This window comes from Archocentrus centrarchus, chromosome 9 (genome assembly GCF_007364275.1).
Source record: "Archocentrus centrarchus isolate MPI-CPG fArcCen1 chromosome 9, fArcCen1, whole genome shotgun sequence".
Classification (NCBI taxonomy): Eukaryota; Metazoa; Chordata; class Actinopteri; order Cichliformes; family Cichlidae; genus Archocentrus; species Archocentrus centrarchus.
Window position 1 is genome coordinate 4,198,637 of NC_044354.1, and position 20,581 is coordinate 4,219,217.

Consider the following 20,581-nt stretch of genomic DNA (forward strand, 5'->3'; position numbering starts at 1 on the left):
ACTGGAGGCATCTCCGAGGCCTTTGTTTTTCCAACAAGCTGCTCCAACAAATGTGTTTAACATCCATTTACAGTGTTATATTCCTTTCATACACATGGCCTAAAATGAAACTGTAGAACATCCTATTTATTAATTCTGCATCTGAACCAGTTTTGAAATTATTTTCTCAATTTTACACAGTATACAGAACTGTAATCACACCGTGCACCAGGTACTATAAGGCAAGACTACAAAAACTGATGGGAAAAGATGAAACATAAAAATAAAATTAAAATGAGTGGAGAGGGAGGGTTTGAAGTGGAAGAAAGAAATAGAAAAAACAAAAAAATGAGAGGAGCGGGTAGAAGTGGGGATTTTGCTATGAATAATAGCCTATTCATCAGTGCTAATTTGCTAGGCTAATGTTCTCACTGAGCTTAATGGGGAGATTAGCCTGGCAAATTAGCACTGATAAACGAGCAAACATGAATCACGGTGGTCAATCATGGAGCCAGCCATGTATTCATACCATACCACAGCAACGAGAAGCATCTGTTCCAAATGTGTTTTTAGTTTGAGTTCAGCAATTAACTGCCCCTCGTGACCACACTGCCGTGCAATAAACTTGCAGCATAACAGAGATGCAGACAGGGACAGAGATGAAAATAATCAGCTGTCCACCAATAACATGAGCTGGCATCTTTACTTCTCCCTAATTAAAACTAAATTAGACAATAAATATCTGAATCATAACAATTCATAAGAAAAGAGTGACATTAATGAAGCAGTTTTAAGGTGCTTTGCAATGCTGACCCTCTTCGCTGAATGAGCATCGCTTTGCAAATTCTCAAATTCAGGTTTCAGGTTGCATTTAGGTACGACATATGGGCTGGTTTTGTCACGAGAATCTCCGGTGTGAAAATAGTTAAGACAGGCAGCTCCCACTAAAATCTAAAGGGACTTCAGAGGCTCTTCAATTCCTTCATTAATAAGTAACACGATCATTAAAGTTTTACACATTTACAGTGGGTGAAGCTCTTATCCAGAGTGATTTGACAGTGAGTGTAATTGTAGAGTAAGCTTGAATGTCCCTGATCACAATATTACAGGCCATCCCTGGATTATAAAGGTCACAGTAACAGTAACCTGAGACAGATTATTCTGGCAGCCTTACATGTGTAAAGTCAAGAAAGAACAGAAAAGCAGTAAAAAAAAAAAGAAGTCATTTTTACTGTGTGATCTTGAAGAATCCAGGAATTGTTTATTGTGAAGGTCCATCAAACTGTATCTAATCTATAGAGCTGGAACATGCCTAGAATAAAGAGTAACAGCCTTATTTTCAGGGCGGGCATCTTCAGTGATTGCACAGCTCAGAATCTAACTCATACACATCATAGGACAAGTTTGATGGGAAATTTTGAGTCCAGATTAGCTGAACTTTAAGCACTCAGCCATCACTTTGTTTATTGAATTTTTTTGCCTGAAATAATAGCATCTTCTTTGGAGAAACATTTGAAAAAAACATGTCACTACAACCAAGACAGAAAAACATTTCAGCGGGGTTATTTTTGTCTGCTGTGTTGGAACTATATTTTCTGCAAGAACACATAGCCTATTACTGCTATGGTAGGTAAGCAATCATATGTGTGGAAAAAAAAAATGTTGTAGTTTTGATGGTGTTCACTGGCTCAGTGGGTAAGTACGACAGCCATTCAATAGCTGAATTGCTACTGAAAAGGAGAGAGGGACACAGTCACACTTGATCAAGCACAAATAGGATTCTTCTGTGAGGAAAAAAAGGGGTCAGAACTTGTCTTTTTTTATTTTCCAAAAACATGTTTTGATATTTTAAGATATAAGAATTTAAAAAAGAAAGTAATTTACAAAACAAAAACAAAAAAAAAGAAAGAAGGGTGCATGTTCATGGCTGTAACCTCTGTAGTTCTCAGCCTTTCTGCTTTCAAAATATACTATATTGCCATAAATGTTTGCCTTAACATGCGTATGAACTTGAGTGAAATCACATTCTTAATCCATAGGGTTTAATATGATGTTGGCCCACCCTTTGCAGCTTTAACTCTTCTGGGAAGGCTTTCCACAAGGTTTAGGAGTGTTTATGGGAATTTTTTGCCATTCTTCCCAAAGGTGTTCTGTCAGGTTGAGGTCAGGACTCTGTGCAGGCAGGTCAAGTTCTTCCACACCAAACCGGCTCATCCAAGTCTTTATGGAGCTGCTTTGTGCACTGGTGTGCAGTCATGTTGGAACAGGAAGGGGCCATCCCCAAACTGTTCCCACAAAGTTGGGAGCATGAAATTGTCCACAATGTCTTGGTATGCTGAAGCATTAAGAGTTCCTGTCACTGGAACTAAGGGATGAGCCCATGTGCTGAAAAACAACAACCAAGTGCTTCACACCACTGCATCTGACGTAGTGATGTAAGGTTTGGATGCAGCTCAGCCATGGAGACCCGTTCCATAAAGCTCTCTACCTACACTGCATGCCTTTGGACTGTGGGAGGAAACCAGAGTACCTGCAAACTCCACACAGAAAGGCCCGGGCCAAGGTGGAGTCAAACCCAGACCTTCTGGCTGTGAGGCAGCAGTGCTAACCACCACGCCACCGTGCTGCCCTGCACTTAGACTGCACTCAGACAATAAATATCAAATTATCAAGGTTAACAGTGTTAATCCCTACCTTGCGATGTCATTTGAAGTCAAGCTTTGGTGAAAGTGTTTTTTTTTTTTTTAATTTAAACTTTCCAGTCAGAATGAAGTTATGCAGTGTAATAATTGTATGAAAGCTGTCACTGGCTTTATTTTAAGACTGTAAATTCACAAAGTCCATATATGCATATAAGGGGAAGATGTACAAGGTGATACCAGAGAAGGTAAAGTTTTTGTGCCAGTCACCATGGTGTGATGAGGGTGGTGTGCCCCTGATAGCAGTCATGTTTACTGCACTGATTTTACTGACAAAATTAAGTAAAAATAAATGAAAGCTAACATCGTGCTTGGTCATATGGACAGAGAAAAGGAAAGGCAGGAGCGTGGAGGTGAGGACCTCTAAACATAGGGCAGAGGAGGAACAGTGGATACATGGATAAAGGATGCTGACGCTGGAGCTGCCAGGCACCAAAATCTATTCTGGAGAACACGTGACCACATATGGGGATATGTAGTATGTTGCCGTTTTGTGTACATGTCTGTTGTTTTAGCAGATGCAATGTAAAAGAGAGAGACACGATTACAGTGTGTCCTTCATCAGCACCATTAACCACAACACTGAGTCCAGTGTTGTATGCAGCACTGATCCCCCATTATCAAAATCAGGAAAGATTCATTGTCGGGAGACCTGCACTAACCCTGGTCACTGCTTGCTTTTTTTGTTATTGAAAAGGAGGTGTATCTCTACAGTGAGACAGTGTAAACATATGTCCCCATACCATTAGTACATTTACACATACACATACGCGCACACACACACACACACAAAACAGTATCCTGTGAGCTAGGGTTTCTGATGCAGAAACCCTAGCTCACAGGAAGAAAGGGAAGATGTACTAAAAGAAGAATTGATGCTGTGAAAAGCAAATTTGTATAAATTAAACCAGAGAGCACATCACTTTAAGAAACCTGAACAGAAAGAAAATATATACAATATGCTGAACAGATAAACACGCTACTTATACCAGAAAGTCTCTGAAGCACGGAATGATTCCACAACAATGGAGGACCTTGTAGCTAACAGTTCACAGAAAGAAGTACACTTCTCTAATAAAAAAATGGAGCCGCAGATCCAGTATAAGGAAAAAGATTTACAACAATGGGCTTACCTGGCAGAGGTCCTTAAAGGATTATCGGAAATGTAGTGGCTTTTGGCTTTTGAATTATATCTGTGCATCTGAGTTCCAGGGTGGATCCTATTATTTGAAGAAGTTTTGTAAATATTTTAGACATGTGAGAGGAGAGGAGACAAACTACTGAAGCTCAGTCCCACTTAAAGCTTGCAAAAACCAATGATGCACAAGTTGTACCAATAACTAATGAGTTTGGACATCAAGTGTCCCTTTGGTCCACAGTTCACCAAATTGGTACAAATGGCTTTCATATTTGTCCTCGCTTTATCTTTCCTGTTTACCGCAATGATCCGCTTTTTCATTTTGAAAAGGCGCTTAAACGCTACGCTTCTGAAATAACACAAAACTATTTTTAATTTGCAAATTAGAGCTCAGAACTTGTAAATGCATTTACATCACAACTAATGCATACACATCCGGCATTTACAGCCTTAAATATTTCCAAGACCCAAAAAAAGGAAAAAAAAAAAAAAAAAAAAAAGGAAGAATGCCTTGTAAGAAAGCTACACAGCACATACTGTAATGTGTAGTAATTTCCACAGTAATTCCCTTTTGGAGATGGAGCCAAAGTGCAGCTGCAGTTCAGCCAGCATGCAGTAAAACCCAGGACTTCTACAATGGGAACATCTGTAGCTTATTTCAAGTGGGTCCCAGAATAATAAAACAGACAATATGTTTTCATGAGCCTGGGTCCCAGGCCAAGATACTAAAAATGAGGAAAGAAAAAAAAAATAGCTTCAGATTTCTCTCTGCTAGTAAAAATATCAACTGCTTCTCCCCCACCTTGTTAAAATAAAAACAAACTTATCCCAATCTCCGTTTTTATCTCCTGGGGTAACTTAGAGGTAAATGCTCAAACACACACACACACACACACACACACACACACACACACACACACACACACACACACACACACACACACACTTGTTCTAAAGGAGCTACTCATGCAACTGGTACATCCTCAGCGCAGAGGAATACAAGAGCAGCATAGACGAGTCCTATTTCTAAATGGGGCTCTTCTATCCTGCAACAAGGAGCAGCACGAACAATAAACACAACACAATAACCTGCCACGCATTTCCATTATAAGCATTCCTAAATCGGCACTGGCAGAACCAAACTCAGAGAGTGATAGAGCCACGCAAACCAACATGGAGAAAAGACACAGGAGGGATATTTTGCTTGGAGAGAGAGCTCGTGGACACATGCAGCGATGTACATGTGCAGAAAGGATCATCATCATATCAGTAACTGAGCTTAAAGGGCAACAATGTTTGAGTTTCAGTTCAAACAGACACTCATACGCAAACACATTAATTACAATTTCAGCGATCACTGCAAATGAGACTGCCAAAGATATGGTGCCACCACCTTCTCTCTGATTCTGTTCCCTTCACTCCTTCAGCATTTTTTCCCCCTTCTACGTCTAACTCTGTCTATTTTCCCTGCCCTGACACACATGCATAGCCCCATAATGCACAAACACTGGTGCTATCTCGAGGCTGATGGCTGTCACCTTTGTGTATTCAGCCTCTTTCAGGAGCCAGCAATGCAAATAACAGCCTCATGAATATTCAGGAAAGAGAAAGATAGAAAGACAGAGAGAGAGAGAGAGTAAGGAGAAGGAAGAAAGCGAGGTGATGACAGGTGAAGTGTGGAGAGAAAGTAAGGAGGAATGCTGTAGACAGAATGATAGCGACGGTTGGATTAGGGGAATAAACACACAGTGAGTGACAGTGTGGGTTAAATGGAACAGAGTAGGTGTTTGATGTGTGTATGTGCTGGTCATGGACTGTTAACCAGTTATCCATCTTTCCTACATCAGAGGAGGATTTGAGAAAGTGAAAAGGTGGTAATGCCAGTTGCAACTTATAGAAAAATTTTTAACATTTACAATTGTAACAGTTACAGTGGCTCCATAGTGTAGTGGTTTACACATTACATGCATCACAGGTTTGATTCTTGAAGGAGACACAAATCCCTTTGGGACTGCATCAGGAAGGGCATCCAGCGTTTAAAAAAACAACAACAATCCGCCAAATCAGACATGCGGCGTTACCTGCTGCGGCAACCCCTTGTGAATAAGGGGGCAGCCAAAAGTAGCTAATTATAACAATTACACGAAAGATGTTTGACGTGATGTCCTTAAAAAAATGTTATGCTTGACTCAGATTAAAACCATTTCAACAGCAGGCTGAAAAATGAGCTAAATAAAACTGTAGTTTTGATGATTTGCTGATTTTCCTTTCCAGCGCAGATTAAAATATTACATAAAGAAAGCTTAGTAATGATTTCACACATGCAAATAATAACTAAAGCTACTGCATCACTTAAGACTATGAATGTGTAGAAATTAGTACAAAAACTGAAATCAGGAATAATAATAATACATAATTTACTTCCCTTATTATACCAAACAGATGCTGTGAATGACAAACCACCTTTTTTTCTCCTGGTCGCCTCATCTTAGTTACTTTAGTGGCTACACTCTCCAAGCAGCTGAAACTGTATCGCTGACCTTCCAGGAATTTTGAAGACTCACACCTGGCATTAAATACTGACACACTGTTTTTACATTTCCACTTAAAAAAGTGTGGCAGCTAATTCTGGAAACATCCGGTAGTGCTCACAGACTACATCTGGGTCTGAGTTTTACATGTTTATTAATACGTGAATATCTGCTTTAAAATGTAATGTGCACAATGTGCCTTTAAATACTGTATGTATGAACGTGTCAAAATGTGTTTTCTGATAGGAGTTCAATCAGCAGCATTGGTGTTTATGTGAGTATTTTCATGTAATTATGAAAAATATGTGCATCCCGTGTACTTGTGATTCAGTATGTGCTCCTATCAGATGCATTTTATAGCAATGACCACATAAACTTCACTTTTTAAACGATTTCCTAAACTCTCCTGGTCCTCATTTTGGAACACAGACAAGAACTTTTTTGCCATGTTGCCTTGATCCCATCACCATGGTGTACTGACACACACAGTCTTTCACCTGCATCTTTGTTGAATGCACCTTGTTAGATAGGTGGGAGTAAAACAGCTGCTGGAGTTGCTCAACAAGTCATTGTTCTGACCTCTTGCAGCACCGAGTGATGTGTCACTGAAATAGCGCTGCGAGATCTTTCTCTGCCACTCCTGGTTATGATGATGAAAATGACATGTTGCTTTACAGAGATTCAAAAAAAAAAAAAAAGTGGGATTTATTCTTCTTATGAGGAGCATTGTGTTTTTTATTCTTTCAACTCCAAACAGATCAAAGCTGCAATGTGTGTTTCTGACTACTATTCAAAGCAGTCAACCTTGACTTCATGTTGTTAAGATTAAAGACTTTGCAAAGAATAGCTTCCTTACGCATCCATCAGTGTGGGAAAATTTTGATCCTTTAGATAAACATGATGAAAGCTGTCTTCACCACTCACTTGTGGGTTTTGGACAGGGATTTTATTTTTTTTTTTTTTACATTACTAGCCTAGCAAATTGCTAATATGCCTATTGTCAGGGTCCAGGCAGGCTGTGGTGTTTCACCCATATCTCACAGCAAGCGTGTTTATGTGAAACTTTGTAAGACGTTTGTATTTTGGGTTTATTGTAGGGGTCATCATGCTGGCACCTAAATATAGAATGTATCTTGTTAAAATGTGGTTTAAACCACGAAAGGTTACATTTTATCCAAGCACAACCTTTATCTAAACATAACCAAGTAGTTTTGTTACCTGGAAACTAAATAATGACTCAATAAGATTAAAAATAATACAAACCTAAGTCTAAAAATGAAAATGTGGCACAGAGGGGCATGAACTCGTATCTGCTGTTTTATTTCAGACTTAAATGGCAAAGCTTTTAATAATTGTTCATTTCTAATTACCCATTCGACTCTGTAATGAGAAATTTTATGATTATATATGAAAATATGATATATATGGGGATGTGAAATGCATCCAATTGTTTATGAAGAATTACACTTGTGACCTGACGTGATACATTTTCCTTCAGTCTGAATTCATGAAGGATTTTTTGCTCATAGTATGCATGAGAAACATGGCAATTCAAGCAGAGAATAGGCTAAAGAGAGATATACTGCATGCAAGTGCAGGTACATGCTGTGGGGAGACCAATTTAATGGCTAAGGTGATTATCTAGAGTGCTGCGCTGCTTCTGCAGAAGCACAGGCTGAAATAGAGAATGGACAACAAAAGTGATCTCTGATCCAAGGGATGTAAAAGATTTCCTTTAGTGAATATGTCAAAAAAAAAGAAAAAAGATCGAGCCACAAAGGAAGACAACAATACAGAGACACTGTGCAGAGGGGAAAAAAAGGTGGGAGATGCTCACTCAGATATAGAAAAATGTTTAACAGGTTATTCTTACGGGTGCAGATCCATGAGCTTTAGTTCATTGATATTTTAACCAAGTATACAGTTTCATTTCACTTCAAATGAATTGTACACAATCTTAGGGTCATGGGGGACAACTGTCATGCAGCAAAACGCGGGGTACATGCTGCCTGACAATCATTCACATTTATATTCAAACCTATGGACAACTTAGAATTGACAGTTAACCTAACACATGCATGTCTTTGGATTGTGGGAGGAAGCCAGAGTACCCGAAGAGAACCCACAGAGGCACAGGGAGCACGTGCAAACTCTACGCAGAAAGACCCCAGCCAGCGGATTCAAACCCAGGACATTATTGCTGTGAGGTGAAGGAAATAACCGCTGTGCCACTGCGCCGCCCAGCTCCACATCAAGCAACCTTAAATCTAACGAGTTCAATCGTATTCTTTTTGTCCCCAAAACAGAGTTGGATGTTCATAGTGTGTATTAGTATTTATAATGCTAATATATGCTTTATAGTTTCTCAAGTCCACGCACACACTCACACAAATATACACAGTCACAAAATACAATTGATTCTGCTGGTGAGAGAGAGCCTTTGAGGTGAAATCGATGGTGGAGCTTTGTGGAATAAAGGCATCCTCTGCATTCTGTGTGTGTGTGTGTGTGTGTGTGTGTGTGTGTGTGTGTGTGTGTGTGTGTGTGTGTGTGTGTGTGTGTGTGTGTGTGTGCGCGCGCATGCGTGTGAGTCAGAGAGAGACACAGAGGGTAAGGCGTGTGTGTGTGCAGTGTAACCACCAGAGAGGACAAGCTGGTCCTTAGACCTACATCTCCCCTCTGATCCTAGGAAAAATCCACTAATCTCTACACATACACACACAAACTCACAGAGAAACAACAACTGGGACAATAATTAAACCAGCACATAAACTCACAAACTAAAACTAAAAACAAGAAATACACAACACACAATAGAAATAAATAAGATCGATGTAGAAATGGAATATGGTATATATGCTGGATTTGTCAAGGCCTTAAAGTGACAGTGTTGTGTCAGTCAGTCATGACTTTCCCTACTGTCCCTTATTCAGTCATGTCAGGACTGAAAGAATCATAGTTAAGATGGAGTATTTGGTTTATTTAGCACTAGATATTACATATAACCAGCCAGACCTGCGGCGCTTGTTAACTTCTATTATTCTTTTTATCATCATTATAGTCAGATGGTAAAAACGGCTGTACATAAACACTAAAGACATAAATAATAAACACATATTTAATCTTCTTCTTTGACAGCTGTATAGTCACTGTATAAGAAAAAGTAATCAATTACAGGCACTATTAGCGTGATTGTTTGATGAACACTTATTTACAGACATGCATGACAACACATTCCAGTTACCCCAAAGTGCCACTGCACTAAAAATCATTCATCAAAATTTCTTTACAGACACATAATGTCACCATGAGATCAGCTGCTACACATAACATGTTTGTAAGAATCTGAGTGTTCTAAAAATAATTCCCAAAAGCTATAAAGACGTTTATGATCCTGGTACCCTAGGCAGTTCATGTAGTAAGTTGCATATAGATTGGTTGATGTGGTTAATGTGTCTAGGAGTTTGGTAACAGACATGCATGCATATGCTACAGTCATCATACTAAGATGTTTGATGCTTTAGGTGCATTTAGGTTGCCTAGTTATCTCAATTTCTTACCTTGAAATCCAATTTGCAACTATTTTATAATATTTTATACTATTAAAAAAAAATAAGGAAGCAGCTATTCTTTGAAGCTGCCTAAACCTGCCACTTGGTTATGATGTGTGGGCTGATATTGCAGCTCTAAGTGTCACTTTCTGGTCTGCTGTTACTGGTAAGCACACTACAGGTTAAAAAATGTTTTATATCACACATCTTATTATTGTGGATTATAATCCCCTACTTGCCTGCTTTTATTCTGAGCCGTTGACAGCAATATGGAAATGTGATGTTTTTCACAGAGAAATATTTTTATTTGTTGTGTCACAAAAGGCACCTTTTTCACCCATTTTGGGTTGTTCATCTGAGCAATTAAAGACGTATAACTGGAGTATGTCTGACTACAGGACTAGGATTTCTTTTGAGCGAAGCAGCTCAATTAACTTTTAACTTTCTAGATGTTTGACCTTTCAAAATAAGACGAAAGGGACTGAAGAGTCAAAGTGTGGAAAACCCTGACATGTCCCTGGATCAGACCTAGTAAGACTGTCACTGTGACAAAGTAGTCGGGATGCTTTCCTGTCAAATTTCCAGAAGGGTGCGTCTATGAATTGGTCTATAGAGTGAGATAAAACAAACAATATAGGGACAACACAAGCACTAAGAAAAACATATTTTCCTTTTGATAATCTGTCTCTGTCTGTCTACATTTCACACACACACACACATACACACACAAAGCATTTTTCCCTCATCAGTAATCATCTCACTAATTAGCTAACCAAACAACGATAGCACAGTTCAAGATGACAGCTTTTTAATGAGATAGCTACTAATCACTTTGACCCTCAGCCTGTCAACATTCCCACTGATGAGAAATGCTGAAATGCTCAACTAATTATTGATTCAAAACATCAAACTGCTATGGCAAGGGTTTCTACAGATTTAGACACTATTAAATACTTTTGGCTGAATGCTGACTGAATTGGAGCTGCACTTAACATGAATTCGTCATCAAGTGTTGCCCCGGTTTTCCTCTTTTGAAGTTGCAGGCAGTGGTGTTACCGATGAGCGAGTAAAGAGATGCTAACTAATTTGCGTATTTTGGTTTTATTTTTTTTATTTGAGTAATTTTCTGCTGTGCTGAGCTCAGACTGAATGCATTAAAGAGGTAAGTTCTTATTTATTATGATTTCTTACTCAAGGGTGCACCATATTGTGGACACTGCAACAATAGCTTACAGTAACAAATATATAGCAGAGCTATGCCCTGGGCTGGACCGAGCGTTTGGCCAACAACACTGATTGCCTTTACCTACAGTGCAGAAAGGCAACAGAGCAAGCAAAAAAAAAAAAAAAGGCTGTGAGAAAGCATCCATCCATGGCCAGATAGAATGTGCTAGCTTTTATCACAACCTACAGTCATGTTTTAAAGTTGAGCAACCCCCAACAAAGAACATAGAACAGTGTGTTCTGGTGCTGGCACTTTTGGTTTGAGGTGGAACTCGATATTGTGGAAACAGGGAGGTTTGTAACATTGTAACAATCCATTATCAACATCACTGTGTCAATGCTTCAGGGTCTAGATTTTTTTAAAGGACGAACGCAAGCGTTTTACAGTCCTTCTCTCATACGGAAGAAATTCCAATTACATTTAAGAAGGATGCTTAAAAGTATGGGATGAGCTTTAATTTTCAACAAGAAGTAACTGTCGCTTTAACTGAAAAAACTGGCATAGTAAAGGAAATGGAAACACAAGTTAAACTGAACCATAAATCCATGTTTAGGTACCCCACTGTAGCAACACCACATCACAGATTGCTTCTGCTGTCTGTATCCCATTCCCTTTGATTTTTTTCTAATACATATGGCCTTAATCTCCTCAATGTATCATTTTAAGGATGTTCCAATTAACAAAATGCACGTTGGAAGAGAAGACAGAAGGAGCCCAAAGGGAGTAAATGAAAGCTGCCAGGAGCCACAGCACTGAAGATGAGTTACCTGAATCTACAGCTAATAAGATGTAAGTGAAAAATACTGACATAAGAAGATAAGCAAAAAAAACTTCAGACAAACAACCCATCTCTAATTTGTGAAAAGAATAAGACGATACACAGACTGGCTTCTTTCTCAGGTGTTTTCTAATTAACAAAAAGGTCTCTCCTTTCCATGTTCTCCTTGAATGTTGGCTAATGTACAAAGAGTCCAAGAGTCAATTTATGTTTGACCCATTAAAACAGAGTGCTTCGATTGTTTATAAAAGCCTTAGCGTCTATGTGTTAAAAACTAATTAGAGATTCATCTAGCACGGGTTTTCTTTCTCTCAGTCACATGGTTAATGAGCAGAGGAGAGTTTGAAGAAAATCATTTTGTCAAATTAATGTCTGTCTCTACAAAAGAGCATTTTAATATTTTTTTAAACTTTAATTATTATTTAAAAAAACTGACTACTTCAAACTCTGCAAATGATTAGAAGCTGACTGTTAGTTATGTTTAAAATATGAGTGAGAGCTGACTGGACTCCGGCCCCCCTGGTGACCCTGAATCGGATAAGTGAAAGAAAATGGATTTTTACTTCTTTACTTCTTCTTGTTCCATAAAAGGAAATTAATGAAATCAACAAAGCGAGGTATCTGTTTTAACAACACATAAAATTATATGCTCAAAGTGAAGTTCGGTGATGACAGAGATGAATCTGGTGATACCTGCGACTTTGACTAAATGTGGCTCAGAAGAATGAAACATTTAAATGATCAGAGTGGAAGCTGTGACTTGAAATGTAAGGGAAAAAAATGGAAAAAGAAGATTTGTAACTGTCTCAGACAGTTTGAGCTCATTGTCCGCAGACATGTAGTTTCTTCCCAAAGTGACAGAATCATGTACGGTTATGTGAGACTACAAGCTCAGTGGCAGGTGATGCAGGAAGGATGCCCACTCCCATTTAGTAAATGCATGCTGCTTCTTGTCATCTGTCTTTCCATCTTATTTTTAGTTAATTTTTAGCAGTATGAGGAAGTGAAATATTTTACTTTACCATTTCTCTCATTAAAACATTTCATTTTTCTTTTTTTATTCCTTTCTATCCTTCCTGCCTCTTGTACGTCTTTCTCACTCGTTTTTTTCTCCGTGTCCCTCCATCTCTTCAGCAGTTTATCATAATCACATCACCTCAGCGTAATGGAGCACACTTAAGGCTTATTATGTGTCGTACACATACATACTCGCACACCCGCTCGTGCTCACACACAGGAATGAAATCCACTTAAGCCTTATTACATGTCTGACTCTGCGTCTAACGTGGGAGATTATCCATTGAACTGTTTGCTTGGGCAAAGGGCAAGACTTGCAGGTAGGACACACACACACATGCACATTTGTCAGCTTAGACATGAAGATAGGGGATGCTTAAGTAGAATACAAGTTGCACATTCTTCAAAACGGAAACACAAGTGAACAAATGTGTGAGAGAGCAAACAATGAAAAGAAGCAGAACCGCAAAAACAGATAAAAACAGATAAAAGGCCACGAGAAGAAAAAAAGAAGTTTGAATGCCATTAAAAAAAGAAGAGGATGATTTTTTTTTCCTCTAGCAGTAACAGACACAAGTACATACACACAAGACAATATATAATCATACACACAACAAGGGTGTTCCACAATGAAGACAAAGTGTCTGTAGGGGGAACCAAATCATCATACCTCATCACTTCTACAGGTGTGTGTGTGTGTGTGTGTGTGTGTGTGTGTGTGTGTGTGTGTGTGTGTGTGTGTGTGTGTGTGTGTGTGTGTGTGTGTGTGTGTGTGTTTTAAATACACACATGCAGTATATTAGACATAAAAACAAACATCTACAGTGTATGTGTATCTTCATATGATGTATGTGTGTATCCATGGCAGAGAGAAATAGTGTGTGTTGGATGTTGGTGGAGTAGTATTTATTTCCCTCTGTGTTTGTCAGCAGGTCGAAGGTGCAGTGCAGTCTGGCCACTTGTTGTTCCCTGCAGTGTGTTGAAGTGACCTAAAGATTTTTTTTCAGCATCTGTAGGAAAATTATGGTAAATCTATAGTGTTACAAAGCTCATTCACACCAATAACACCAAAAAAAAAAGTGATATCACATGTTTGCTTATGATTAGCTCATATTTCACTTGTCATCGGTAAGCTTTTCACTGATTTTCCATCTTTCTTCTCATGCCACGAGTCCTAACCCTGGCCTTTACCCTAACTATAACCTTTTTCTGGTGTCAGTTAATGCTGTTTAATGACATGTGAAAAGGTTAGCATTAGCATGAATGTCAGGGTATTATTGATTATTGGCACGTAAAAGTAAAAAAATGCACAACAATAATGTGCAGTATGATGTGGGATGTCATTGCATGACACCAAACTGCCAATAAAGGCTTCTAATTAATTCAGTTATAATAAATAATGCCTTAACTCTGCAGTCAGTTGTTGTTTTTAAAATTGTATATAATTGTCTTCCTTACAAGTCTTCCCTACTGCATTCGTTTTGACTAGTCAGATGGTGACTGTAAAGTGTTTCGTAAACTGCTCTGCGATTATCAGCTTTGCAAGCTTTTCAACCTATGTCCCTTAGTTAATGCATAAAACCCCAGTAATGCGACTCTGTGTCCTACCACCTTCCTGTGACTCTGAATCTTTAACCATCTCCCTGCTAGTCTTGCTGTGACTGCTTGGGTGGTACAAATTACTCAGTAGTGTATGCCAAGCTTTACAACAAGTTGAATTCTTAATAGTCAAAGTAAATTAATAAACATTTATTGCTCTTTGGCCATTAATGCTACATAGCATCATTCTTCACTTTTAATTGACTGTCACTGCTAGTGAGAACACGCATTAATTACATGCATCAATTTACTTTAACATTGTAAATAATATTAGTAGTCAGAAGTGTGTAGGAAAAAAACAGACATGAAGTCAGGTCACCTGAGGTGGATATGAGAAATCCGAGTTACATCTGACCGCACCCATGTAAGAATAAAGGTACTTTTCACCACTTACTTATCTCCCAAGGGTCACCACCACAGTTGGAACCACATGTTTGATTTGGCAGAGATTTTTACAGCAGATAGCCCCCACCATTTATCCAACCTTGGAATTAGCACTAGGAGCACACTAGCTTCTGACCCACTGAGGCTGGGTTCATGTGTCCTCCTGGTTTTGAACTGAGGATCTTTTGCATGCAAATGCAAATGCGCGAACCACTACACCATGGCGGTCACTGCGCTCATGTAAAAATACAGCAGATAATTGTGCAGTGAATTTGCAACAAGCGGATGGGTGTCACATGTGCTGCCTCCTGAAATCTGTACTCAGGCAGCACCCTTGTCTAAAGCAAACAGATTATTTCCAGTTGTGAGAATTCTGAATATCCAGAAGCAACGCATCCTTTGGAAATATGCAGCAACTGAAGCTGTTCCAAATACTTCTTGCTGCCCAACCTTCACCAGGTAAAATCTCGTGAAATCTTTTGCAAATGTTCAAAAACAATATTCAAGCCTAATGTGACAATGGGAATCATAGAGGTTCTCTTTGAATAAATGCAAAGCACTCAAAAATATTCTGCGCTGTTTTAACCCTCATAGGAGTACATTTTTATAGTAATACCACAGCAATCCATTCCAATGTGCGCTGGGATGTACATTAGATAGAATGATAAATTTGCACATCTATCATTTGTCAGCCTGAATCCCTAAAGATAGTGAAATGATGAAGCAGAGAGTGAATGCAGATATTGATACTAACTCAAGATCAGGGGTTGTAATCTTAATGTCATCAGGAAATAATGTTTTTCCCTACAAACAATCACATGAAAACATCCTGCTGCTTACGTCAGAAAAAATGTAGCTAACCTTATTTCTTATATTTCTCAGTCTTCCCATCCTTCAGTCCCTCGGAATTACCCTTTTCACTTTCCTGCTTTTCATTTTCAATGTTTTCTTTCCTCCTTGGATCACACATGAATATTCATGAAGTTGTTATTTGCATTGCTGGCTCCTGAAAGAGGCTGAGTACACAAAGGTGACAGCCATCAACCTCAGGAGGCAGCAGTGTTAAAGGAAGAGAGAGAGAGAGAGAGAGAGAGAGAGAGAGAGAGAGAGCGGATGGGAAGGAAAGGAATAAGTGAAGATGACAGAAAAAAAAGAATCAGAGTGAAACTGAAATGCAGATCAGAGTGACAAATAAAACTGAAGCCAGACGATAAAGTGAAAGCATATACATTCCCACCTCAATGTAAACTGTTCCATATTTGAATCTGTCTTCATGTAGATAGCAAACGCCACAGTTCTGCCAAGACGAACAGGGCTGGGAGGCTCCAGAACTTCCACATTGTCATCTAACTGTAGTCTTTCTCCTTTGGCAGAAACAGGGCCCATGCTCATTGCAACAGAACCAGCTTTCAGCATGTCCTGAAGACCTCCATCCACTAGGGTGCTCCACTGTCCCCCAAGGCCCATGGCCAGGCCTCCATGAGGCCCAGCATTTGCGCTCGGAGCTTTCCATGGCTCATTAACAATGGAAGGACAGTCTTGACCGGCCCATTCCACTGGTATAATTGAGTAATACACATCCACTGATGGCAGAGCCACTTCAGGAGGTCTTTTTCTCACTTGTGGTGGTGTAAACCAAGCTGGGGGAATCTCCAGACGGACAACACAGATACCAGATGGTCCCATGAGTCGGCAGCCTGCCGAGGGTGCTGCTTCACTAGTGTCACGGATGGCCAAGGCCCTGACACATGGGAAGAGGGATGGAGGAGGCGGGTCAGGCTCATCCCAGCGTCGCCCTACCAGGTAAAACAGTACCTGAAAAGGAAGCAAATGCCTATAACATCATAATGGATGCATCTGGACAACTAGTAATACACAATCTAGACTATAAATTACCTATCTCTCTCTGTCCTATAAAACCATTTTCTTCTGTGTCATTTACAGATCTCGGATGTCTTTATATTCATTAAGGCTGGCCAAATTAATATTCTTATGTTGTACAAGAACTGGACCAAATTACTGTGTGTAAAGGGTATTTCTCCTGGTGATGAAGCCAGAGAGAATTATCACCTGACTCTGCAGCCTCTTAGCTTTACAGCTCATTGGTTTCATTTTCTGAACCACAGCTTTATTGTTTTGGCTTACTCTCACTGCTCTTATATTTCCCCTGCTGTACGGTGCAAAAATAAAAAAGTGGGCAACTAGCCTGTGAACATAATGGAGCATTTAGCTGCTACAGAACTGTACTGTTTCCCTCTGGAATTTCAGGAAACCATAACAAAGATGACAGAAATTGAATATTGGAATTGCTTCCATCAGATGGACACAAATGTGATAAATATTAATGTGCTTACTTTCCCCTAGATATGCAAACATTTAAGTGTAGCTGCTCTCTGTTTCAGCTTTACACCCCACTGCCCCAAGTGGCCAAAAATTATTTGGAGCAGGTTTAACAGGAAAAAGAAAATCTTGCTTTTAACAGAAGGTGCAATTGCATTGTTTTCATTAAATAATAAATGGATTCCTACTAAACAGGAAAATAAGGCAAATAAATTACCCAAGAATATGATTAGTGCCTGCTGAATGGGTAAGTATATTGGATGTGAAGCCTCAAAGCTTATTCAGTTAAGCAAGAAAAAGTTTGAAAAAGATATCCAAATTCAAACAGTTACCTGTATCCAGGGCCTTGTTGACCCCACTTTGGGCACCACTACTTGACCTTTGACTTTCCAGTTCAACGTCACGTGGGTTGTTGAGAGCAGCAGATGTGGTGGTGGACCTTGAAGCAGTTCCACAGGGATTGGCTGCTCAATGCTCATATTTCCATAACTGCAGTTTACACTTGGCAGGGCTTGCGGGGCAGAAACGCCTGGTTCTAGCTGGTGGAGAAAGAAGGGCTCAGTCCGTGATGATAGGCTGCCATTTCGCATCACCTCCTGATTGGCTTCTCGTAGGAAGAAGGCGGAATCAGCACCACTTAGTTGGCACTGGACGGGGAGGTAGGTGGGGAGAGAGGAGGAAAAGTGGGACTGGGAGGAGTCCGGCCCTCCGCCTGGTCCACCGCCCGCTGCTGCTGATGGGCTGTCAGACACTGATGAGAGATAGGTGATATATGAGGAAAATAGGAAATGAGGGAAAAAAGCACATAAAAAAAGCAGTAGTTGTTAAAAAGACAAGAAAGGATGGGGAAGGAGAAAAATGAAAAGAAGAAGATTAACTGCATTATAATTATAAAAACATTCCTCTCATAAAACAGATATGTAATGCCTGCTTAAGACTCGTCCTGCTTGCAGTGTCATTTTCTTTTTTTTTTGCAGAAATCCAAAGCCGCTAATCATCTGTTAAAATAAATTCAAGTGTTTAAATGCAAGGCTCCCAGCTTGGGTTGTGGAGCAGAAATGTCTACAGTGATATAAACATATGCACACATCAGTCAGCTTTTAATCATAAACTTATACATGTGTAAAAACCCACTAACACAGATTAAAGTCCATAGTATTTCCCTATAGTTTCTCTACAAAACAAAATATGTATAAACACATTAGTTGTGTGTAGTAGTGATAGACTCAGCATCACAGGTTACATTAATGCATCACAGTTTTTCATCCTCACTCTAAAGGCCTTACACAGGCATATATCAAAAATGACATATTGCTCTTTTGCAGTTTATTTCCATATATTTACATTCAATTTTTTTATCCATCTCCCAGCATATTTGCAGGCATTTCATAAACATTGGGAGTTTGGAGCCTAGGATTACTGTGGTTTTGGCACAGTATCTCAGTTCCAAAGAGGGCAAGGGATTCCAATAACAGTGCTGTACTGGGAGGGAGTTTTTATTTCTAACCTTAAACCCTCATCTGTGTGGCTTATCAGCATTTTATTATGCAAGGCACTGAAGCACAAAATTGATCACTTAATGTGACCTGTTTAATTGTGAATGTAAGCTAAATGACAACAGGCTCCACAGTTAATTACAGTTTAATAAAAATCAAGGAAAAGTTTGGTTCTTCTGTAACTAAGTTTGGTTTTCAGTCACCATAAATGTTACCAGTGATTCAGATGTGTGCACTTAACACCCTGGAAACTTATTTTGATAATCCTACACAAGAACTTTTTCAACCAGTGTCAGAACAGTTTTGTTTTATTGTGCAGGACATTTCTAAATTAATTAATCTAATTATTTCATGCGCTTTTCCTTGCGGTCTGAAGGGGGCACAGATTAAGAAAGAAACCTCCTTCTGTCCATCAGTTTGGATTTAGCAACATTGAGTTGGGTGACAGTGGGTTTTTGGTCACTGAGAACATTATTTATGGTCTATTTAAGCTGAGCTTTGGCAGGTTAGCTATATAGCTAACAAAGACATTTGGTATACATTTATGGCAGAGAAAAGGTTACCAAATTTTAACAAATTACCAAATGTCTCTAGTGCAGTGTTAAACTTAATGTGGGAATGGCAGTCACTGAAATTAAAAATAAGCATATTGTGGAAGACTGTGTTGAATGAATAGCCTACATAACAGCCTACTATGGTAAAAAAAAAAAAAAAAGTAATGCATTTCCCTATACACACATATAAAAAGCACACAGATGGATTTCCATTGAACCCATGCTGGTACAAACAAAAGACACACATACTGCAGTATGTTTGTGTGGAAATGTGTGTGTATTTTGTGTCCTAGGGAAGCGAAGTGTGAAAATATAATGAGGGTGGGACAGCGTAGCGCTGTCTGGGGCAAGTCATACCGAGGCGACTACACAGAAAAAAAAAAAATAATAGCACAGAAATAAAGTGATACCTCAGTGTAACATGAATAAGCAGGCTGGTTTGGTTATGGTGCGTGGGCACATAGGGAAAAGTTTAAAGGGAGAGAGACAAGCAGAGGGAAAAGAAGACAGTGAGAGAGCAATGGAATAAAGGAAAGAAGACTCAAGCAGTGGAAGATGACTAAACAAAAGGAAAGAGAAAAAAAAATAGGCAAAGAAAAACTGAACTATATCTGGAAAAATGTGCAAATAGAGCATTTGACTGATTGAAGATGCTAATATGTTTTACGTTACACTTCACCACATACGACAACATCTTGGCTCAGATCAGATATTTGGAACAGATAGATGCTAGCTACATGCTAGTCAAGTGGATTAATGGATAATAATTAAAAAAATATATATAATATAAATCAGTGGGTACCCAGTTTTCCACCTTCTTTAAAAGGTCGGGTCTTGAACCATTACATCAGGTATAATATTATCACCAGAGGCTAAAGATGGGTCTCTGTAGGGTACAGAGGGTACAAATAAAGTACCCCTGTCAAGGGTACAATGACAGTACCTTAGATGGTACATCCCAGTGACAAGCCATAGTACCAATAATGGTACAAGGTAAGCAAAAGTACTTTATTTTTTGAGAGTATAGAAGCAGAGCAGAGGTTTCTGGCACAACGGTTTCACAGGTGCATGGGGGGAAAGGAGAAAGTCTGAAGACTCCTGCAAACTGTTGAATATAGAAGAACTTTACTGCTTAACCGACACCATTTTTTCTATATATTGCAAACAATGCAGGAGATTTGACCTATTCGGTCCTGAGTAGTTGGCTCTATAGTATAAGAGGCTTTTGGAATATGTAAAAAGAATATTAATTTCATTGCTATTCAGTGCTTTGGCTTTATCCATTAAAAA

General features: G+C 39.2%; 1 protein-coding gene across 1 annotated transcript in view; it reads right to left on the reverse strand.

The window, feature by feature from the left end:
- The window catches only part of LOC115786361 (transmembrane protein 132C), a 166,002-nt gene extending 148,018 nt beyond the window's left edge, over positions 1–17,984 (reverse strand). The window contains exons 1-2 of the mRNA XM_030738486.1: positions 17,574–17,984; positions 16,139–16,716 (exon numbers count right to left, since the gene is read on the reverse strand). Of these exons, the coding sequence (XP_030594346.1) occupies positions 16,139–16,716; positions 17,574–17,831 (836 nt within the window). The 5' untranslated portion in view covers positions 17,832–17,984. The remainder of the gene's footprint in view (positions 1–16,138; positions 16,717–17,573) is intronic.
- Positions 17,985–20,581: the final 2,597 nt, after the last annotated feature.